General features: G+C 36.3%; 1 protein-coding gene and 1 long non-coding RNA gene across 2 annotated transcripts in view; one reads left to right on the forward strand and one right to left on the reverse strand.

Moving 5' to 3' along the window:
- Nucleotides 1–647: 647 nt before the first annotated feature.
- LOC147077012 (uncharacterized) lies at nt 648–5504 on the reverse strand. The gene is made up of 2 exons (XR_015069400.1): nt 5272–5504; nt 648–784 (listed from the first exon to the last, which is right to left on the reverse strand). It is a non-coding gene; the product is annotated as an uncharacterized LOC147077012 (long non-coding RNA).
- Nucleotides 5505–8610: 3106 nt separating this feature from the next.
- The window catches only part of LOC147077013 (uncharacterized), a 29439-nt gene continuing 12755 nt past the window's right edge, over nt 8611–25294 (forward strand). Inside the window, exons 1-3 of the mRNA XM_085940965.1 lie at nt 8611–8923; nt 10726–11085; nt 13234–13413. Of these exons, the coding sequence (XP_085797091.1) occupies nt 8741–8923; nt 10726–11085; nt 13234–13413 (723 nt within the window). The 5' untranslated portion in view covers nt 8611–8740. The remainder of the gene's footprint in view (nt 8924–10725; nt 11086–13233; nt 13414–25294) is intronic.

Raw genomic sequence — 25294 nt, forward strand, 5'->3', positions numbered from 1 at the left:
ATTTATAAGGTTTTTCACCAGTATGTATCATTTCATGTTTCTTAAGATCACCAAATTGCGAGCATTTATATGAACACATATTGCATTTATAAGGTTTTTCACCAGTATGCGTCATGTTATGTTTTTTAAGATTGCGAAAATCCGAGCATCTATATAAACATACATTGCATTTATAAGGTTTTTCACCAGTATGTATCATTTTATGTCTCTTAAGATCACCAAGTTGCGAGAATTTATATGAACACACATTGCATTTATAAGGTTTTTCACCAGTATGTGTCATGTTATGTTTTTTAAGATTGCGTAAATCCGAGCTTCTATATGAACATACATTGCATTTATAAGGTTTTTCGCCAGTATGTGTCATTTCATGTCTTTTGAAATTACAAAGTTTCGAAGATTTATATGAACATATATTGCATTTATAAGGTTTTTCACCAGTCTCTGTATGTGCTTTCTTATTACTATGTTGATAAAATACCATGATTTTATTTTGATCATCAATCACGTCCATGTGGGAAATTTTGTGAGTTTTTAGAGCACTTCTGCATCCAAAAACTACATTACAAATGCAGCAAACAAAATTACTTGAGAAATGGATTACCCTTCTCAAAATAAGTCGAAGTTCCTTCAGTGCATATCGTTCTAAGATTTCTTGTTTAATGTTTTGCTCGTCTATAGTCACTTCTGAATACTGTGTCATTCTTTCTTGGATTCCATCATCTGAAGATTATTGATTCTCATCTGTATCGTGATGACTCGTGAATAATCCCTTGGTAGAAAACTAGAAAAATCATAATAATCAATATCAATATTATCAATAATTATGAGTTATAATAATATAAAACAAAACAACTTGAATATTATACAAGTTGTTTTTTTTCGACGCCGTTGCTTTTCAGATGAAGAAGTTACATTAAAATAACGTTAAAAAGCATAATAGTACCTATCTACGTCTGTGGTTTCCAAACTTTATGTTACTACGACTCCCTTTTAAAAAGGTCTAATCTTGGTCCCTCCCCCCTTTATTTCATTAAATAATAACTTTTTTAAATAGCTAAAAAAGTATTACTTTACAACAAAGAAAAAAAACTTAATTTAGTATAAATAATTACAAGATAGAACGAACTTTTTATATACAACGTTTTTAAATTCTGTTAAACCAAATAAACTTGACTTGACGAGCTTAAACGATCAAAAAAATTTGTAATTGACATGTCATATTGATTTCCATAGTAACGCACGTATATATAAATAATTTAATTACATGTTACATTTAAACGGTCCCGAACCTCATGGCCTTATTTGAGTTCTAGTATTTCTAATTTCGTTAAATATAATTATTTTATGCAGGACCTCGTTAGTTTGTTTAATTATTTTTACACTCGTTATCTTATTATATTATTGTTATCGAATTCAATTCACCTAATTATACACTTGTGAAACTTTCTTAGTCGCGTTTTATTTATTTATTGATCTATGCATTCATAGAGTGGCGCCCTAACCTTTTTTTATTTATTTACAGCAGAAGCCACGTGACCGCATGCAGACCGACAGGAAACTAAGGCTAGAGAGGTATTTCAAGTTCCCACGAACCTGATCCCGTTTCACATGCTCTGCCTGGTTCACTATCCATTCTGCCCTTTCCTAACCTATCCATCCTTTATCCATATCCTCACCCATATCCACATCACCCCATACCCACGCGCTCCTTCCTTCATAAGCCCCACCCTTCTTAATCCGGCATAATTTCTACACACCTCATTTCCATACGTTACAATGCACAAAAAAGACTATGATACAATAATTATTGTGGTAATATTCTTGGTACCTAATGAATTAGTAAATTATTAAGTTCCGAATAGAAAACACCATATTGGGAAAAGTTATTGGCTAAGATAGGTTTACTCTGCATCTGTGCTTCGCCTATTTCGATTATTTCTTCATAAACATATTTTATGATCACCAGTGAAGCATTTTGCACCATTTTTGATAACAGTTATTTGTGATTTTCATGTTACTAACTGTTTTAGTTTGCAGTTACAGAGTGCCTGCCATGCTGAAAAGCTAAACTAGAATTTATATTCAAATTTCATCAAACAATCTCGATCATAGACAATATTTTAATATTACTTCATACTTCAGAATTTCGCATGATTTAATAGAATACTAAGGACACGCAATACCACGTATTGGAAAAAATCCCGCTTTTTTTAAACATTTATTTTGTTTATGGAGATGTTAAAATTTATAGGTATGGTTTTAAAAAAGTATGAACACAAGAGTAACGTTATGTAGTTAACGGAAAACTATACTGACGATTTAAGAAGAAACTATAAAAGATTGATATAAAGTAATTCGACTATTCGGTGCAATCACTTATCCACACTACAAACTACAAGCTGCATGCAAGAAGTGGACCAAGAATATCTTACTTTAGAGATGAATCTTTAACCACTGCACACGACTACACTCGTTAAAGATGGTAGGTACTTATTTTAAATTATTAATAATATAATTTATTATAGAACACATAGGAGACTTTCTTTTTTATGGGGAGCGAAATATTGCTAGTTTCATGACAACATGTTGCGATTTTCATGAAATACCATTTGCCATTCTGTTAGGATTTCACAACTGTTTTTTTATTGCTTAGATATAACTAACGAAAGGGTGTACTGTGATACTGCGCATAGTTTTTGAGATTTTTATGATCAGTATTTAGACGGGCAACCCATAAATAGACTGACGATCGAATAGCGATTCCAAATTATCAAAATAATCTTTGACTTATGCGATGACGCTCATTTTGGTCTAAACGGGTTTGTTAATAAACAAAATTAGCCGATATGAAGTCTAATCTAGATGAAGCCCCACAGACTCCATAACATCCAAATAAATGCATTGGCTTGTGCGTTTGCATGCTGGTGGAATCATCGAACTTTATTAATTAAAAAATGAAGTGGTTATGGCAAATGGACATCATTAGGCACTGGACAATGATCAATGATATTTTTTGCTGTTGCGAATATGCATGGCGTTGATCCGGACAAGATGTGGTATCTACAGGACGAATCTACATGTCATGCAATGAATGTAACCATCAATGGCGCCTGGTCCATTAGGTCATTTTGTCAATGACCCTCCAAAAATAAACATCTTACAATCTATGTAGGTTATAATCTAAGATGTAGGTACAAGGTATTATAATAATTATCGGCTAACACGTCAAGGCGAGACGCCCACGGACGGACGAACTGTGTGTTTAAAATTCAAACAAAAGGAATCCGCTCGGTCGCTATACCTTGGGGCATTTGGGAATACGCCGGATAAAATATTTCTAAATATTTCTCTTTCTCTCCCATTTTCCATATGTGAAACGGAGAAAGCACACATTTCGCCAGTCTTTTTTTAATTTGTTTTGACGCAGCATAGGCAAGATTTTCGTCATTGTCCGAGAAAGAGATAACAATACATTTTTCAGTGTGTTAAAGGAAACAGGTATAAAACGTTGTTCTGTTATTAATTATTATTGCCTCGCGATTTCATCGAGCATGTATTGTATTACCTACCAAGCATTGTTTGAACCGTATTATTTTTATCTGGTTAACCTTTTTATATTTTTATTATTTCAAACTTCCTGTTGTTGTCTGAAAGTTTCATATGCAATGTCATTGTTTGTTTTGTAATATTATAGTACTCAACCAAAAACAGCTTTTTAGTTTAGTTTAAATACAACCTTTGACTAAAACTCATCGACTGCATTCATTGTGTTAAACAGTTAAACCATTGTATAAAAGTTACCCTTTAAAATGTAATGTAACGATTCCAAATCAAATAAATCCAACGGTGCCATTTGATTCGTTCAGTTCAGGTTTAATGATACGAACTTATTGTCTGTACCATTATTGTCAAATTTTGATATCAAATACTTAATATAGCATAAAATGAAAGTAAAACTGAAAACAATACCACTACACCTCCAAGGCACTTTTACTTTGCCTATGGTGCCACCAGCGGCGGCTACTCTAATACCATCCAAGTGCTACGCACCGCCTGCATCTTTGAAGACAACATTCAACTTTTCATTGTTATTCATAAGTGTATCACTCACTTCGCGAACTATGAACAATACTCCGTTCGTGCGCAAAGCGATTACGATCCAAACAGATTTTGAGTTTGCACAGGATTACAATAAGGTCATTATATACTTCTTAAACCGTGGTCGAATGTCCCGTAATGACGTTTGTGTAGAATTGTTTACACACTTTTCGATCGGCGCACGAAATTAGGACTCTAGAAACAAAAACGCCAGTTTCTGTTTTATAACAATGTTGGCAAGTTCATTTTTAACAATTTCACATTTAAGATTTAATGAATCGCCAAACTTTTACGAAAATACAAACTACCGCATTTATTTCTAAACCACTCAAATGCATTCAATAAACAAAAAAACACATCAGCGGTTATTTATTTGGCTGAAGGATTGTTTGCCCAGAGCGTACAGTCGTAAACCGTGACATTTATTTTTCTTTATTGATAATAAATCATTCTGCTGAAATGAAATCAACTGTTTAAAAACTTTTTTATGAAATAGAATAAATAAACAAAGATATATTTAATTTACCTTCTGAGAAGTTCGACGTTTCGGTTTTTTTACACTAAGATAATATTATCTTAGCTTATTGACACGACAGCCTTCGGTGATTAAGGTAATCATGGAGAGACGCTTTACGACCTTTACGTGGCTAGGACAAGTGTTCCTGATGCCGCCTAAGAGTGTGACACTGCGTACCCTTATGGCACAGCCTCATGGGTTCCGTTGCCATGGTCGGCCCTCCCTCACCCTGCAGCGGTGCTACAAAAGCGACCTACGTGCTGCAGGTCTGACATGGCGGGAGGCGCAAGAGTTGGCGTTGAACCGAGGGAAGTGGCGTGAACTTGTGCTTGCCCTATGCTCCAATGCTGGGTATAGAAGGTAATTTCCTTATAGGTACTGTCTCACTCAACAAATAATGTATTCTGATATCAGTAAGTGATGTTGGTGTCTAAATAACTATTCATTTTGGCAGTAGGTACTGATTTCCAATCACTGAATAAACCTTTTTTTCCTTCCTATTTTAAAACAATAAGTAGCAATAGATCACAGGCAATTATCGTTGTTAACTTTGAAGAATTGTCGTGCTGCCTTTCGTTTAGAAATTGACTGCGCATTTGCCAACATAATTATGAATACTCCGCCTAAATAAAATATACTGGGAAACTACTCACGTCTTTAAGGCGGATATTATTGCTGTCGTCCTCCATGTTTTCCTGTTTGAGCGACATGTCAAATCGACCCTCGCTCTCGAAGTGATTTACGTCAATCGATCGATATGCACCGTCACCGATTACGTCAACCGTGTCGTCAGCCAAAACTTCATCGGGTGTTTCAGTTTTTATATCCATTTTATACGGTATTTGATGTCAAAACCTATCAATAGCTTTTTAACCACGTGCGTCGAGTTTGTTCGGCTAATTAAAAATATGGCTTGTACCATAGACATCAGGAATTCGACCAAAAATTACTACTGTCTATGCTTATTAGGGAAAATAAATAAATTTTATATTGTTTTACATAATAGACAATGACCTAATTGACTATTTTTATAAATTTGACAGATTTTAATGACTTGGTTGTGTCTGCTTTTTCTTGGAAAGAATTATTGGAATATTTAGTTGCAGCGTAGAGGTCCGCAGTTTCAGCACCTAGGTCCGCGAAATGGGTAGGTATAATGTTAATTAATACTGTGACCTTAATCGTGTCTTGGTTAGGGTTGGATAGGAATGTGTAGCTTTGTGGTTGAAAAGAAAGTATTTTACAAGCGTGTTGCCGAAGGCTTGTGTATTTATTCTACGGCATTTTCCCATAATATTTCAATTATTGTATCTTTCTTAAATCAAACAATGACTTGACAATAATATTATCATCTACCTACTGATAGTTAGCATTCTGTTGCGGTGTCGTCCTTCTGCATTTAATAATAATATTAATAATTTAACCTGGCAGATTTACTAAAAGAAAGGCTATGCACGATAGAAGGAAATGAAATAGCCGACAAATTTACTCGACTCGGTGCCTCTGAACCCAAGAACGCGATAGCTTATAACAAATCGCCTTTGAGCTAGGTGAAAATTACAATTTCAGATATGGTAAAAAACGAATAGAACTCATGATACCTAAATAAAGAATTATTCTTCGACAGGGGAGTTGACCCGAAAGTTTTTAGCCTCAATTTCAGCAGCACGAGACGTCAGTGTGCATAAAGGGCTGTGTTTTGAGGACTGTCTTGACTCAGATTCTTACAGGTCACGGAGTCATGCGAGCATACCTGCATCGGTTTAAAATAACATCTGATGGAAACTGCCCATGCGACGACGTCCTACATTTACTCCTAGATTGTCAAATCTTTAGCAAGGAGCGGCACAACCTGAACTTTTTATTACAGATGGCAGATGCGGACTTTCGAGACCTTCTGGGGACCCTGGCAAACGAGGCCGGAACTTTTTAATTTCTGTATTGATAAAATAAAAAGAATTATAATAATAAATGGTGACATGACGTAATGATGATTCATTCCTTTCAGATCCAGTTCTATGCATATGCTCAGAGTATTAGTCCTTTGCGACATTTCTTTTACCACGGGAAAAACTCGGCTACAAATCGCAGTCCTCAGTTCCCAATGAATACGACAAAATATTCATCAGAATCACCACCGCCTTGCGCTACAAAGCATTATCGAGGATCTTTGCAAGGTGATTTCGTAAGCCCTGGCCGAATTCAAATTAGCAATACCCGATGCGGGTAGAAGGCATTAATATTATTATTCTCTCAGCCGGCTTAATTTTCATTTGACTAGGATCAAGTAGAGTAGTTTGCGTGCCAACGTCCAAATTAATACAAATGAATTTAAAATGGTTAGGAAGGTAATAATGTGTTCAAATAATATGATGTATTATAAAATATTATTTTTTAAAACTCAACAGCATTTTGTGTCTATGGTAGTTTAAGTGTAGGCAGCACTGCTCTAAATAATGTGACGCCATTTTCTTTCTCATTCTATATTTGATAGACTCACGCTACAAAGTATGTACCTATTCTCGTCCAATAAAAGTCTAATTAAAACACATTCATGTGTGTCAATTTTATATTTTAATATAGCAGTGATTGCTAGTTTGCTGTATGGATTAGTTATGTAAAAACTGCCATTAAGGAAGTGATTGACAGTCTGTCATAACCTAAAATGTGACACGTGTCTCCTGTTGTTTTATTGTTATTAAAGGTTCATTCCATTAAAACTGAATCAAACAAATCAAACGAAAGGTTGGATTTCGGACCATTTGGCAGAAATTCCACGGGAACGCAATTTCTTATGACTAATTAGTGTTGCCAGTATTAAAATTAATTCAATAACTTATTCGTCTTTAAAACAGCAACACATTTATTGAAATGGCAACTTTCTATGCAATTCTAAACTCCTATAGCCCGCCGTCTACGATAACCCAAATATAACTGTCGTATTCATTTATTTTAAATGTACAAAATATAAATAATGCTTCATGAATCGGTGGCCACTTAGTTCATCTATAAGATTTATACGTTTTTAAAAATTAATATCGCCCAAATATTTCATAATAATTGCCCACTTGTTTGATTGTTTTCATGTCTACAATATTATGATATTGTAACTTAGACGACAATCGAACATAAATTGATAAAATTCGTTAGGTAATATAAAACCTGATCATTCCGGGTTGATTTAACACTTTTTGTAGCTTAGAATCTCCGTTGATAATATACCTACTTAGGCAGGTAAAGATAATAAATCGAACTCTGCATAGACAATAATATGGCTATAATTTTGGTATAATAAGACCAAAAGTGGTTTCTTGTTTGCGTATGGTTACTTATGAATGATAGATATTGATTATTATGCTATAATATACATTTTATATCAAGTGAACTCCTATATTGTAATTGTCTAAAATATTAATATGATCATATCACGATAATATAGATGCCGAATAATGCTTATCATCTAAATTTTTCCTAATCTTAAAAATATTATAAAGTTCATAGGCAGGCGGGTCTCGTGGTGCAGTGCGTAAGGCACTGGCCTTCCACCCGAGAGTTTTGTGTTCGATCCCGGTGAGGATACAATATGTATGTGTTTTTCTTAGAGCCTGGGTGTTTGTGATTGTTCAAAATTACATACAACCACCTTGTACGAAACAGCAGAGACATGGATAACCATGTCCCTGGATGGATGAATTAAAAAAAAATGTTCATATGCAATATGTCGAAATTATGAAAGATACGGAATAATAATATAATAAAAAAAATATTATAGGTCATTTTTAGGTTAGGTCATGTCTGGGCCGCCGTCACTTTCACTGATCGTCATTAGTCTATGGATCGTCAGAAGTGGTTTGAAGTTTCATTCCAAACCATTTCTGACGGTCTGTGAATGGTTTGATTTCCAATGGAACAGTGATCCAAACGTCAAATCTAAAACCATTTCCAGTTTACTTTCTACGCATACAATATTTGTACGTGTATTGTCTATCGTTTGGTGTGGTTTGTTTGATTCAGTTTCGAATAGAATGTACTTTAAATCATTTGCGTGCCATAAGTAGGTATAAGGTAGGCATAAGTAGGTCGTGAAGCTATTGTCAGTTTTGATATCAAATACCGCAAAAGATGGAGGTTAAAACCGAAAAAAACGATGAATGCATATTGCCGGACAAAACGGCGGAAGTGATCAGCGACGGTGCATACCAATCGATTGATGTAAACCACTTCAGGAGCGTGAGTCGATTTGACGTGGCTGTCAAACAGGAAAATATCGAAGATGACAGCGATAATAGTGTACACTTAAAAGAGGTAAGTCGATTCCTAATATTTGTTTAGGCGAGAGCATTTATTATATTGTTGACAAATGCTCAGTCAATTTCTAAGCGGAAGTACGCACGACTATATTTCAAAGCTAAGCTGACAATATTATTTTAAAATCCGTGGAAACAAAAATGGTTTAGGTATTAAGTGTTTTTTCTTTGAATTAACGAAATCGCTTTTGCAAAAATAAATACCTACTTACTTACTTACTGATCAAATAACCAGTTGTTGAGTGACATAGTGCATCATATTAATCATAGGCATTTAAGTAGGTTTTATTTTGTTTATCTATGATGAAAGACTGATTTTTGAAACTGTATTTTTACCACGTTTTTATTAGCTCGTATTCTTGTTTGTCCAGTACAAATATTTCTTGTTTGTCCAAATCTTGCAATCGTTTTTTAACTAACAACCGACTAGATAGACATTTGAAACATTTTGAATATTTCAGACCACGATGACAATGCATTCTTTTAATACGTTTGGCCATCTTTAAGCAGAATTGAATTCATTTTTAATGAATTCTGTTTTGTATGGAATGTTATTTCGGAAAAAAATCGTAAAAACACTATTATTGGTTGCTAAGGGAGTCCTAACAGCTAAATTATTAATAGATACGTGTCTTACTATGGAAATCAATATGAAATGTCATATGACATTTTAGTATACTGTAAATTTATTCAGTATTTCATTATCAACTAAAAAAAAGTATTTATTAATACATAGAATTGTCAAGTTTATATGATTCAACAGAAAATTTAAAAACGTGGTATATAAAATGTTCGGTTTATCTTGTAATTATTGTTATTTGGTGATGAATGCAAAAAACTATTCCCGCTGTGTTCGGCGACGATCGTCGAGTCGCTCCATATTATATATTATTTGAATCTGCGTTATTCTCATAACACGCAAGGACAAATTGTTTTATCGTCGATCTAGAGCTCTATTGATCACTTTTATGTCATTCTAGCTATTTAACAAACGCATTACGCTGTCAGACTGAGGCGCCTAGCCTTTTCGTCAATTTCTTTGCAAATCTTTGCGATAAGTATACTATTGTTCCTTCAGAACTCCGCAACACAAACAACGACAATGATAATCTGAATGGTGATTACAATCGAAAGTTGTTGATTTACCATATACCTAGGAAACGCTTTTGGTTAAATTCGGATGAATTTGATGCATACAAAAGTTCAGACAGTTCGTAAGGCATTTTTAGGCAATTTATTTAAGAGCAAATATTGCGTGTAAATCACCCACTAATAAATGAAGACCATGAAAATGTTATCAAAAAAGAAATAACAAATTTATTGGAAAGCGAGGGCTGCAAGACGAGTCAATACGCTCCCCAAAAATATTTACATGTTCAGTGGCGTGCTATGTATTTTGTTTTCGAAATTTTATTTACTGTATAAAATTATACCTACCTATGTTTTTTTTAATAGTTTTTCTTGTCTCTTGTGAGGGTAATATTTGTTATGTAAATCTCATGTTGTCATAGTCTTGAATTTAGATTTGTTATGTCCACTATGTTCTCTTGTTAAATATATAAATGATGAATTATTTTCGTGTGTAAGAGCAGCGCAGCGAAATGATCAAACCTCATTGATCAGCTCATCCAATTGTGGAGACACAAAACCCGGGCGGTCATAATTGGGATTTTTTTTTATATTGTTACTTAATTATAAACTTTTATGTTTTGATTAACTATTTTTTTATTCAATGAATTGACAATATGTATGTTATATTACCTTTTGATTGATGTATGTTTCTATTTTATTTCGTGACAGACCCCATGCGTAAACCCCGACATGGTTTGTCCAGCACCTGCCATCTTTGAGGGACAATCCGCACAGTCGTTTGGTGAAATTGAAGTTCAAGAAGCGGACATCAAAAAGGAAATAGTGCTTGCTTCTGCCAAAGAAGTCCGTCTGAAGATGAACAGAGCTTCATTGTATCGTAAAAATTTTGTTTGCAACGTGTGCTGTATGTTTTTTTCATCTGGGAACATTTTAAACTACCATACAAGTATGCACGATGTGTCGTTGACTTTGGAAGAAGTGGTTTTTCTACGCGCACAAGCCCTCGAAGAAAACTATCAAAAGCTTGGCGAATGCTGTGATACGCCAACGCTTTGTAATGATTCACAGGTACTAACCTCATATAATCGTTCAGTCTTATTCTTTTTATCGGTGGAGCTTATAATTTATTCATTCTCGTCGAATAAAAGTTTAATTAAAACACAGCCATGAGTGCTATTCTTTATACTTTAATATAATAGTGATCGTTACTTGCTGTATGAAATAGTTATGTATAACTGCAATTATATCAGTGATTGCCAGTCTTCTATACCCTAAATTGTGACACCTGTCCCCCGTTATATTATTAATTAAAATGGACATTAAAAGTGAACCGCTACACGCTACGTTAGGTCAGATAGCGAAATACTGCGCAGTGTTGAAGGTCGATCATCACTAGAACTTATTGACGATTACACAATCCAGGTTGTTTTGATAATGTTGCATTATAAAATGCTTTTTACATTTATTGCCTATCTCCAAAACGTCGTATTGAAACTGTTTACCATAGATAATATCTGTACACATACTTACTTATTGGTGTGCTTGTAGGTTGATATCAAACATGACGTCAATGAAAGCTAAAAAATCAATACGTAATGAGTTATTATTGTTTTTTTTTTTAAATAAAGCCCCCTACCGTTTTCTAAGAGCGTTCACGTGTGTGTATAGCTGGCTTACAGCTTTATTTCACATTACAATAATATATAATAATATACGACAGCATTCACCACAATCTCTTGTGAAATAAGTCCCCGCTTACACAAATTAGTCAATTTAAAGTAAATAATTATATATAGGTATCGTTTTAATTTGAAAACACGTCTGAAACATACGTATTGGAAAAAATCAAATCTATAGGATTCCGGCCAATGTGTTTAACCACCTGTACCTACCTCAACTAATTACGCTAAAATTAACAGATAATCACGTATTCACGTATCAATACAATCATTTAATTTAGATTTCAATAAGTTGATGGCTGCAGTCGTTGTATGGCCATATTGTTGAAACCACATCTAACGCTAGCTCTAGTCTCATTTTTGAAGAAATATTATTTTTTAGAAATTTTATTCGAGTATTCCACTTGCTCAACGTATTAGACCCAAATTCTGACCACAAACAAAATGAAAATTTATATGTGTATTTGCTAGTTAGATAGTTACATTATTCTGGTGAATAACCCAATGCTTACGAACCGCACAAAATTGTGTTTTTGCTAATTACTTTTCAAATGCAAATTAACACGTAAATTACAAAATTAATTAAAAGGGCCCGTAAGCATTGGGTTAATATAAGTTACACAGTAGCAGAGCGAACCAATCCTATTCACATGTCTATTACTTTATCCAATCTGAGATACTATAATACTTTTGTACATAATTATATTGGTACCAAGTATTGTAGCATAAATCGATCAAAGTCTGTTTTATGCATTTGATTTTGCATGTTCTAATATCGACTTGGAAAGGTAAAAGGGCGTAACTCACAATAATCAAATTTTACAGGAGGCACAAAAACGTGTTTTTATGGTTTTCGGTTAAAGTTAAAATACAAAATAAACATAGCCTTCAAGTGCATGATAGTTAATAATTTAATTTTTGAATGCATAATCTGATATTAATTTTGAGTTAATTAAAAAAACCAAGCAGAAATGATTGTTAAGTAGTTTTTTCCATATTACTATATGTGGTTATTAGGTTACGCCCCTTTTCCTTTCTTAAGTCAATTTATATAAGTGCATATTTTTACCTACTATATTATACAGTAACATTATTTATTTCATGTGTTTGTATTGTCTAAGTAGGTCTTTACTTGATATTGTCTGTAGATGTTGAATATATTATACATGGATTAGTATAAAACACACAAAATTTTAAAACACTCCTAAAAAAATATAACCAATAGAAAAACCTTTTTTGGAAAAAATACGACACCCAGCAGAATTTGAACCTGTGTCTTTCGGAATTCGTGTCCACGTGCATTTATCACTATGCTATAGGAATTGTATCTAATTGCGAGGATATTTACTAATGGTTCTTACAATACTCTCTGAAGCAATATCTAAATTTCGTTCCCGTTTGTGTATTGAAATTAAGTATGTTCAATAAAAAGAATGTTACATTCTTCAATTTTGTTAGTTATTTGTTTGAATAAAAAATGGTATTAAACAGTATTTAGAATTAATAACATTAAGTTTCTATAATTTTGGTTTTGTAGGTTTCTACTGAGGAACTTTTCACAAGACATCTAGATACAGATGAGAGTCAACAATCCTCGCCTAATGGAATCCAAGATCGAATGGTGCAGTATTCAGAAGTGACGATAGATGAACAAGACATTAAAAAGGAAATCTTAAAACTAAATACTCCGAAGGAGCTTCGACTTATTCTGACAAGGGTATTACATTTCTTAATATAATATAATTTGATTTGCAGCATTAATATAATTTGATTTGCAGCATTTGGAACGCAGTTTTGAATGCGGTAAAACTCTAGATTAAAAAAATGATTCACACAGACGTGATTGCTGATCAACAACTTGGTAACCATAAATTACTTGAAATTTTAATTATGTATAACATCTTCGCTAGCTGTTATAACTACTTAGTTTCTTTCTGTAGATACCACATCTTGTCTGCATCGATGCCACCCATATTTGCAACAGCAACAAATATCATTGATCATTGTCCAGTGCCTAACAATCTCCATTGACCGTAACGCGAGCGCCGGCTTCATTTTTTAATAAATAATACCAGCATGTATATCAGCAATAAATAAATACCACAAAAGCCAGTGTATTTATTTTGATGTAATTGAGTCTGTAGAGTCTCATCCAGATTGGACACTGTATACGCCAAATGTGTTAATCTTGCCAATTTTTTGAATAATAAAATGCCTAATTCTTGTCAAATTTGGGATCACAGAGATTATCAATATAATTTTTTATCGTAAATATTCACTATAATTATGTCGACATAAACTATACGAATGGTTTTATAAATGCGTTTAAAAATTAATAAATGTAAAATCTTAACACCACTGCTCATGGATTTACTGAAATATGACTATATTCTAAAACATTAGAGCGAGAGGTTTAAAAGAATACTATTTTATGTAATAAAAATACTTTATGCAGTCATCAAATGTTTAAAATAAATATGAAGGATAATAAGGCTTAAAAATTATATAAATAGATTATGTACAACGTTTAAGGAATGTCCAGGATCATGCATTGAAAATGCAATAAAAGCTCCATTTTGACCTACGCTGAGTATGTCCGTCCTTAACAAATCCGTTTGGTCCAAAATGACCGTCAACGCATAAGTCAATGATTTTTATGATAATTTGGAATCGGTTCTCGATCGTCACTCTATTTATGATTTGCCGCTTAGAATATTGATCATAGAATATAAAAAAAAGTATGCGCGGTATCACAGCTCGGTTTGACAGAACCCTTTAGTATGTTCTATTTAAGCAAAGAAAAAAAAACAGTTGCAAAATCCTTACAAAAAGGTAAATGGCATATCATGCAAATCTCACCATGTAGTCATGACATTAGCAATATTTCGCCTGCCATAAAATAGGAAGTATCCTACGTGCTTTGTAAGAAATTAATAATAATTAAAAATAAGTCCACTTGCATGCAGCATGCATTTTTAGCGTGGATCAGTGATTGCACCCTCACCCTGATCTGTCTTGGGCTATACAAATGAAAGATTATTGAAAATTTATGTTCAACTAACTCTTCGTCGTTGAAGGACCAATCATTTACAGGCAAAAGCGAGATGTGCCGCATCAGTGGGCAAGGCAAACGTTGTTATCTTATTTTTACATTAATTATAGTGATATTTAATAATTATATTCCAAATTCACGATATAATAAAACCAACAGTAAAGGTTTCGACTGGGAATTATTGGTCTACAATTACTCCAATACGAAATACTACCTTTCGTTAATATTCTATTACATCATTTGGAATTCTAAAGTATAAAATATAAAAATAATGTCTATAATCAAGGTTGGTTGATGAAATTTAAATATAAATTCTAGTTTCGCCATTCAGAATAGCAGGCACTGTGCACACTCTCCAACGACATTAAAACTGAATATACTTAGCAACTACATGAAAACCACGAAATAATTATTGTTCTCGAAAATTTTGAATTTGGCCAAGCAGCATTCAGAGATTCTTAAGGCAACGCATTGTGACGTTGCAGACGTCACCAACGGGCTAATTAACCATTGTAATTAGTGGAGAGGTTTTTCTCTCGCGGGCAACACAAAAATCCTGCGATTGGCACTTCAAGCTTCCGGGTTGTTTGAGTGGTGGGGGGATCGATGTCAGGCGATCGAATTTTGTTTGGATTTCCGCCCTTTCTGGTTGACCCTTGACACGAGTGGACGTGGGAGGAGCACATCCCGCATAGCGGAATCGCTATGCGGCTGTAAATACATTTCATTTTTTAGTATTAATTAATTTTAAGTCTTTGCTTTAATTATAACCTCACTCACATGTGGATATTTTGGTTTAAGTTTAAGTTAGTTGCTGAGAACTTATTGTGTTAGAATTTCAGTTAGCAGACGCTGATATGGTGTCTTTTGTATAACGTAAATATTTATGTATTATAACCTCGTCGTTTGTGAACGGTGGTGATTTTTCTATGGCGTCATGTCGCCATTTATGTATCATTGACTTTTAATTGCATTTATTTTAAATACAGTGAGGTTAAAATTATCACGGTGTTTCATTTAATTTAATTGTATCCCGTAATATTATGTTCTTTTATGTTCTTTTCTTTCATAGAAAAGGCTTTGGCGTCCAATAGAGTCAAGTTTTCAGTGCTCGCAATTAACCGCTGCAGCGGTATGGTAGACATTATCCATCGAATACCAATTGATTTCGATGGTCCTTTCCGTAACAGGATTGGAATTCATCAGAGAGATAGTGTGGAAACCCAGTACCCTGAGCTAGCGGTGCCTGTTCTCCACATAGCTTGGATAACAGTGTTGAATGGTGGTTAGATGTTATCATTTAACATTTGGCGCTTCAACGCGGTCTCTCTGTTGAAGATATATCGTAAGATTTTATCATATCGTTGCAGTTATTTTTACTATTATATCCGCATGTGAAAGTATTTTTGTATTTACATGTAATAACATTATTTTATCCACATGTGAAACTCTAGTTACATTTAGTTATAATGAAGTATCTTAAAGTCAGTGTGAAATAATGTGTCGTTTCGATTTGAGTCACCCTTTTGTTTTTATTCTAAAGGGAATGTGTGTGATTCAAACAAATTTTGTGCTTGTGAAAATTCACGCGAGTAGAGCGCTACGAGCGCGTGCTTCGATCACGGCATAATAAGTTACTTCGATCACGGCGTAATAATTACTTCCTTTTTCCGTTTGTGCCTTCAAGCAATTAGGAAGCATTTTTTTCTTTGCGCTCCGTTTTCACTAATATTTTTTAGCGAATGTTTCAATTCTCCAGTTTTTATAACAATCACTTGTTACAAAAGTGTTCATCAATCATTGCTCATTTTTTTTTTTTTTTCAATAATTGTGGCATTTAATTTGAAGAAACACGCGGTTTTCATTTTGAACGCGTGAGGCTGGAAAGTGTGTGTTGGATTTCGTAGCTTGATAAACGGCCATTTTGCATTCGGCTCAGATCCGAAAATTGCAAATCCAACTTTATCAAATACATCCTTCACATCTTTTCAAATGTGTTGTTGAATTGTGTAATGCTTTGTTGTTTCCAATCAAATGTCACAGCTAGATTCGTTTGATTGAAAACGGGCGTTGGCGAAATTTCGAACCGGCATTTGCGGGTTGAAGCTAGAAGAGGGTCTTTTCATCTTGGCACGTGGCGACGACAATCGGAGACTTCAAGCAGACTTCCGCTGCGATCTTCTTCGTGGACATAGGAGATTCATCGAAAACATCCCCACGAAGCTGACGGCAGACATTGGACATTTCCGGTAGAAGCCCATGCAGAGAAACAAAACCACGCTCGCAAACCAAAGATGAAAACATCCCCATGAAGCTGACGGCAGACATTGGACGTTTCCGATAGAAGCCCGTGCACAGAAACGAAACCACGCTCGCAAATCAAAGATAAGTACCTACCTATTTCGGTGACAATTTATGCTGTTTTTAGAAATTTCAAATTCATAGCTTATTTTCGCTAGAATTTTTTCTCAATTATTTCACCATTTCCATCTGGTGAGGGTCAGGCTTTCTTCGACTTCCGAAAAGTTTACGTTCCCAGTGGGTGGCTTAATATTTAATAATAATTTGGTAGTTTTAAAATTTAATTTCGCATCAAAATTTTTTTTTCATGTTCGGTGGCGCTCAGCTCAAGTTTTTCGCTTAGAATACGTGACAAATCAATCAACACAGAATTTCACGCTTGACACTCTTACGCATAAGAGGCTCACGAAATATTTTTTTTTGTTAGTTCGTCTGTGCAGCGACAATTTTTATTTGAAATTGAGTCATGATTTTTAATACATAGTTAATTTCATTCGTGATTCGTGATTGATTCAGATTCAATTTCAATTAAAAGTATAACTCTTATACTACTAGATAGGTAGTTAAGAGTTGAATTTTTTTTTCTCACAGATAGTTCTGTGGTTTGTTCATCTAACTATTGTTGTGGTGAATTAGAAAATATTTAGGCAATTAAGTTAGTACATACAACTTCGTGTATAAGTCAAATCTTGATTCATCAAAGATGGATGAAAATGGTTCAGGAATTATTAACCTTCCAATTGATATGGCACTCTCGTGGCATGTTGCCACATTAAAACCAGCCCTTGAGGCGCGGGGTATTCGCCCAGGTAATAAACTCCCACAGATGCAGGAGCAGGCAGACCTGTGGAACAAAAAACTATCTATGGCATCCTCCAAGGAAGGAGCACGAGTTTTAGACTCGCCTGCCCCAGCCGTAAAAGAGATGGCGGTCATAAAAAAACCAGCCATAAATTATAAAATGCTAAGCTCGTTCAATCTACGATTCAATGGAAATACGTCGGTTCATGATTTCATTACACGGATTGAGGAAATAATGGAAAATAGGGATCTACCGTTCTCAACAATGTTTATTTATTTTTCGGAAATATTAGAAGGTAGAGCGCTCGGGTGGTTTCGTTTTATAAAAAACGAAGTCAATACGTGGGAGCAAATGAAAGAGGCGTTATACGTACAATTCGAGACACCAAGCTTAACCGCTTCTCTTGTCGAGGACTTATTAGTCAGGCGACAAAAAGAAGGTGAGATGGCATGTAATTTCATATTGGACATGCGACTTTTAGCAGGAAGGTTGAGACCTGCATATAGTGAAAGTGATCTCATGGAGATCATAACATGCAGACTTTTGCAACCCATTCGCCAGGCAGTCGGCATGCAAAAGCCAAAAACATTTAGCCAGCTGGTCGAGGTCTGTCGGGATATCGAAAAGACAGGAAGGGCACCCATTCCCTTCTTCTCTTCTCGCCCAAACCAATCAGAAATCGCGGCGATCAACACGCACCAATCGAATGACACCAGGAATATTTCTCAAACCTGTGCAAAGTGCAATGGCATGGGTCACCACTGGTCAGCCTGCCCCAAGTACCCTTATCCCATTTGCTTCTCATGTGGGAAAGAGCAAAGCTCTAACAAGAAATGCAGTGCTTGTGCTCGGAATAGCAAACCCACTCCTGCTCCTCAAGCGGGTGGTGTTGGCAGGAATCCACAGGTAACTCATGCAAACAGACCAAATGCTTTGCCAAAAAACTAATTCCGCCCCGCTCCTTCAGGCCTTCTGCTTTTGTGCGTGAGAAGGAGTGGAGTGAACTTATAGGTTATGTAAAATATTTTTTTAGAACGGACAGGTTAGTCGCACCGATCTCTCAAAGAGAGGATTCCGATGTGAGACCTTTTGTGGAAATTTCGTTGGGAGGGGTTATAACGGATGGCTTGTTAGACTCAGGAGCGTCCCTATCTTGCTTAAGCAGGGAGATGGCTGCTACTTTAGTAAGAAAAGGATTCGTTATGTACAATTCTAGAATTTCAATCGCGTCTGTTGATGGTACAACACAACCCGCGCTTGGGGCTTTGAGCATTCCGGTCAAAATGGACCATGAAACAAGAAACATCATGTTCACTGTCATTCCCAGTATTCAACCGGACGTAATCCTAGGCATTGACTTCTGGAAAATGTTTGGTATTGCTCCGGAGGTCCTAAATCTCACTGTTAAAGCTAACCCTAAATCGTGGATGGTGAATTCTGTATCTACACGTGTCTTGCTCAGTCTCACTTCAGAGCAGCAGCACGAGTTGGCGATTGTAAAAGAGAAATTCGAATCAATTTCATTCGAACGTTGTGGTCTGGGTCGTACTCATTTGGTTCAACATCATATCGTAACCAGTGGACCTCCGATTAAGCAACGATACTATCCCCTATCCCCAGCGAAACAAGCCACTTTGGAAAAAGAGCTAGACAACATGTTAGAACTGGGCGTGGTGAGAAGATCACGTTCCGCTTGGAGCAATCCAGTTCTGATTGTTAAAAAAAAGGATGGTACAGGGAGATTCTGCTTAGATTCACGGAAACTTAATTCGGTGACCACCGCAGATAGTTATCCATTGCCTTTCATATCGCAGATCTTAGACAATCTAAGAAATGCAAAATTCATTTCATCAATAGACCTGTCCAAAGCCTTCTGGCAGATCCCCCTAGCTGAAGACTCATGTGAAAAGACAGCATTTGTGGTCCCGCGACGAGGTTTGTTTGAGTTTACGGTCATGCCTTTTGGGTCACGCAATTCGAGCGCGGAACTACAAAGGTTGTCGGATTGCCTATTTGGACCAGAGTTCGAAGAGAGGGTGTTTTGTTACATTGATGATGTCGTTGTAGTTTCAGAGGACTTTGACAGCCATTTAAAGTTGTTGCTCAGAGTCTTCAATAAGTTCAAGCAATCGGGTCTAACGATTAATTTTTCAAAGTCCGAGTTTTGCAGAAAGGAATTAAAATATTTAGGATATATTGTTAACGAAGAGGGTCTACATTGTGATCCAACAAAAATTGATAGCGTTAGAAAATTTCCAGTTCCCAAAACGTCTCGAGATGTAAAGTCTTTCATCGGACTATGCTCATATTACAGACGCTTCATTAACAACTTTGCCAAACTCGCAAATCCTCTGACTTGTTTGATGGGTGGACGCAAAGGTGTTTCTACTTTTGTTTGGTCAGAGGAGGCGCAGTCGTCATTTGAGGCACTCAAAATTGCTTTAACATCAGCCCCGGTCCTAGCTTGCCCTGACTTCACTTTGCCTTTCACGCTACAATGTGATGCTAGTGGTTTAGGGTTAGGCTCAGTCCTCACGCAGGAATTTCCTGACGCCGAGCACCCCATTGCTTTCTTTTCTCGATCATTGACTAAAGCTCAACGCAATTACACGACTACAGAATTGGAGTTACTCTCAATTTTGGATAGCATTTTCCACTTCAGGCGTTATCTAGAAGGGAGTAGGTTCACCGTGATTACTGATCACGCCAGTCTAAAGTGGCTGACTACCCTGGAGAGTCCGTCGGGAAGACTCGCTCGTTGGTCAGCCCGACTGTCACAATACGATTTTGACATAAAACACCGTCCTGGAAGGCTGAACACAGTTCCCGATGTTTTGTCCAGAAATCCGATGGCAGTAATTTCGTGCTGTGATAGTACCACAGCCGATGCCCCCGATTCTTGGTTTAATAGTATCATGGATGGTGTAAATTCTCATCCAGAAAAGTTCCCTAGATTCAAGATTACATCAGGAAAATTACTTAGATTCAAATCAGGGGAACTGCCATTGGACGATTCTAATTGGAAGGAATGCATTAAGAGTTGCGACAGAGGGAAACTGATTTCGGACTTCCACAATGGTGATGCTTCGATACATTTTGGTACATTCAAGACGTTTAAGCGCATATCTTTACTGTTTTATTGGCCTGGCATTTATAACGATGTACGTAAATTTATTAAAAACTGTAAAACATGCAAAGCATTTAAGCATACTACCAATGCTCCAGCGGGATTAATGTCAAATCCCAAGGAGGTAGATCGCCCAATGCAATCATTATCCTTGGATTTAATTGGTCCATTTCCAAAGTCTAAGGAGGGTTTTATATATATACTCTCTGTAGTAGACATCTTTTCTAAGTTCGTATGGCTGCATCCATTGAGAAGAGCCACTACGTCACCCATCATTAAGTTTTTAGAGCAGGAAATCTTCTTAAAATATGGAGTACCGAACAGTATTTTATCTGACAATGGCCGACAATTCATTTCAAAAGAGTTCAAGGCATTCTTAAATAGGTTTTCAATCCCCAAGCTGTTCTTAAATGCTGTATACTCTCCACAGAGTAACACAGTAGAAAGGTATAACCAGACAGTCAACACGTCATTGGCTATTCTAGCAAGCAATGATCAAAGACTGTGGTCAAAATATCTAAAGAATGTTCAGACTGCGATCAACGCATCAATAAACATGGCAACCAAGTTCTCGCCCTATTTTCTGATGCACGGGCGCGAGATAATCCTAGATGGTCGTTTCCACCTCCCAAAAGATTATCTCAAAGCCAGGGACTCAGTTCTCCCTGCAGCTACAGGTCATGATCAATACGCTAATCGTTTAAAAGACCTACCGTTTGTATTCGAGATCGTTCAGGCTCAACTGTTGGAAAATTTCCAGTCAAGCGCTAAACGATACAATCTAAGGAGAAGAGACGCTCAGCTTGTCGTGGGACAGCGAGTGTGGCGAAAGAATTTCGTGCAGTCAAACGCGGCCAGCTTCTTTTCGAGCAAGCTGGCAGCTCGTTATGTTGAAAATGTGGTCTTAACCAAAATTTCACCACTAGTCTACGAATTAGGTGACACCACAGGCAAATCCCTCGGTCGTTTCCATATCAAAGACATTGCCAAGTATTAAAGTTACCAATAGTAAGGGTATGCTTTCGTCATAACCTCTCACATTTTTTTTTATAAATAAGGAATGCCTACGAATTGTGAACGGAGTAATCGTGGTGTATTTTCATAATCACAGTGCGCGAACACTGATTTGATTTTCTTTCACACCATCGATTGCCTCATTTATACACCATAGACCGGCCTACTTAGTTAGTACCGTTGTCTTGTGTCTCGTCTTTACAAATCGGCATCGCAGCTGATTTCTGATTTGTAAAGGCAAGACAAATGTATTCCTTACACAGAGGTTCCTGTGAGATAAGCGCTTTTTCTGCTTATCTTTTGACGACTGAAGGGGTGATATGTGATATCACATATGCTAGATGATTATATCATCCAGCGTTTCATTTTGCGCTCTGTGTCACACTGACATACGCAAACTTCGATATGTTAGTACATATTTTTGTAAGTACAAATATTACATTCCTGTGATAATCAATATGATATAATTTCATGTTAGATTAAAATGTGTAATATATTTAGGATTACATTAGGTTAACTTGTGCTGTTTTTCTAGTGCACCACACAATGTTAAAGATTAAGCTTTATGTTATATTAACAGTCAAATAATTTAATGTTATATAAAAATGTTATATAAATATCTTTCACTGTGAAAGTATTTTGACACATGTCAATTAGTTAATTGCCAAAGCTTTTAAATGCAAGATGCATTGTTCTATTTGCAATATAGAAGAATATATTTGATTAAATTGTCAAATACATCTATTTGATTTCAATTCATGTAGGATCGTGATAGGTTTATCACCTTACATTGTTGTAAAGCAGTTTCATTTACTGTCTTTGTATACATAAAATTGTTTTAAGTTTCAGTCGCTGTATTCTATTGTACGTGTTGTCTGATGCTGGGACGTCGTGCGGAGTGCAGTTGCTGTCGAGGTCAGCAGGAGTTTGTCTGCGAGTGACCATCGGCATGCCAGCCGCATTTGTACGCTCCACCTCCTGGTGACTTCGGCACACTGCAGTCCGAAGCGGTGGTTCACGAGTCCAATAGAGTTAAGTGTTTTAAATTGTAATGTTACCTAGTTATTGTAAGCGGTGAGCTTGTGTGTGGACCTCCACAATGATGTTTTCAGTTTCTTCTGAAAAAGAATATCCGTTTCTTCCTTAAAAGAAACGTATAATTGTTGCTAGTTTGCGACACATCATAAATTCTACTGACTCACGCAGAGTGAAGTGCCTTGCATTGGCCAAGAATTCTGGTGGAGTCTGGTTTGTGAGTGGAGATGACCGCAAGTTTGATATTTGTTTTATTTTAATAATAGTAAAGCTAAGAGAATTGCAGTTGTGCGAAAGCCAACGAAATGGGATTCATGCTTATGAATTATGCTTGGTAATTTGCAAATCGTGTGCATGGCGTTGAAGTTTGGTTCATGCAAACGATTGACAGACGACCCAGCTGGGAAAAGCAGTGTCCTGTGCTTAGGTCTGGATTTTGTCATGTTTTTTTTAATTTTTTTGTAGTAATTGAGACCATCAAGTACTCGTTGATTGTGGTATCTTGAGGGGTTTCGTACCAACAGCTCTGAGCAGAGGTCCCATATGCAATCTCTAATATAGCATAGTAAACTAAGTTTGGTTCAGCGAGACTTGAACAAACGGGGGTGCCTAACCTGCATTTTCTAGAGGCTTGTAGCATCATTTATTTCAGAAAACAGCTTGGCATAAAGATCGGGCAATAAGATGATGTCAATCGACACATCGCAAAATTTTATCCTAAATTCAGATACAAGTCTGAAGGAGGCTCGCGTCAGTGGCAAACCTGAGCAAACTCTGTTTAAATTCTTGATAATGTCATGTTGTTCATAGGTGGTGCGCAACCCATGCGCATTAGCATAAGATCATTTTAGTTATAAGAAGCGCCAGGGGAGCGTACGCTCGAAGAACGCATGAAGAACTCTTAGCTTGTCTGGAGGGACTTCGCAGTGTTTGAGGCGGAGTAATTTATAAAACTAGCATGTAAGCACACACATCACAGGAGTAGCGTAGTCTCGAAGAATGAGCCTTGGCTGCTGTCGGAGTCCCCACCATACAACGCTGATTGCAGTTCATAGGGTATAGAGTCGTGCGATTAAAATAACAATATAAAGCTTCCGCGCGATTAATCGGAGGTATCTATTCATGTATAAAATATTTAAGCCTACGTGGCATTAGGACTTTATTGTATTGTAGTTTTCTTGCAGGGAAAGGTTTGGGAGAGTCGCCCGCGACCACCGTCTTCAGCTGCATCACATTTCTTGTGTTTCTCTAGAACAAACCCCTCTTACTGTTTTTGCTTAGGAAGCAACAGTAAGAAAGCATGATGAGTTAGCAACATCTTGCACATTTCAATATTTAATATTAAGATTTCAGGTAAGCTTGGGCTTCACCCATGCCGCAATACCAAGGAATGGTCGCTCCACAAGCAAACGAGCATGATTTGTTGTAGCTTGCTCAAGCATAACAGTCTAAAACGGAGAGCCTTTGCTCTCAAATAATCAATCTAGTGCATGGGCACAATTATTGTAAAGCTATATTTTGCTTAACGATATTGTAAATTTCTTGTTTTAAAAGAAAAGTATTATTGATTTAAACTCAGTAATAGGGGTTCACATACAAGGCCAGCGCAAGGTGACAATAGCATAAGCAATATTGTATTTAGGTGTTAGTAAACCCTCATTGTTCGAGGATGCGCAATAAGTTTCTTGTATGCTCAATATTGTGTGAGCACCTCACTTTTGAGAACTCTCAGATCCAAACATGTACCTGAATGGTCATGTTAGTTTCATTTAATTATATATAGGTTAAGTTAAAATGCAAATTTAAAAAAAGGCGAATGTTTTAACACAAGGTTAACTGAGGAGGCAAGAAGGAATCAAGGAGCGCAAAGGCAGTCTCATCCAGAAAAGGATCCAGAAGACTCTTGGATCAGCGGATCGACTGCTTCGCCCCGCCACCACTTTTCACCCGGACCAAGCTTCCACCGAACCCAGTTGGTTGTCCTGCGCCACTGAGGGACCCGCTTCCAAGAAAACGAGACACCCTTCCTTTATTCAAGAGGAGACAGTCCGCCATGAGAAGACCCAAGGAATGCTGTGGTCACAAACAAATTGACTCTTGCGGCGTCAATTTCTCCCGACTGATGGGGTATTGTGACGTTGCAGACGTCACCAACGGGCTAATTAACCATTGTAATTAGTGGAGAGGTTTTTCTCTCGCGGGCAACACAAAAATCCTGCGATTGGCACTTCAAGCTTCCGGGTTGTTTGAGTGGTGGGGGGATCGAT

The sequence above is a fragment of the Rhyacophila brunnea genome, unplaced genomic scaffold, assembly GCF_057557595.1.
Source record: "Rhyacophila brunnea isolate RB1 unplaced genomic scaffold, BYU_Rbru_1.0 scaffold_13, whole genome shotgun sequence".
Classification (NCBI taxonomy): Eukaryota; Metazoa; Arthropoda; class Insecta; order Trichoptera; family Rhyacophilidae; genus Rhyacophila; species Rhyacophila brunnea.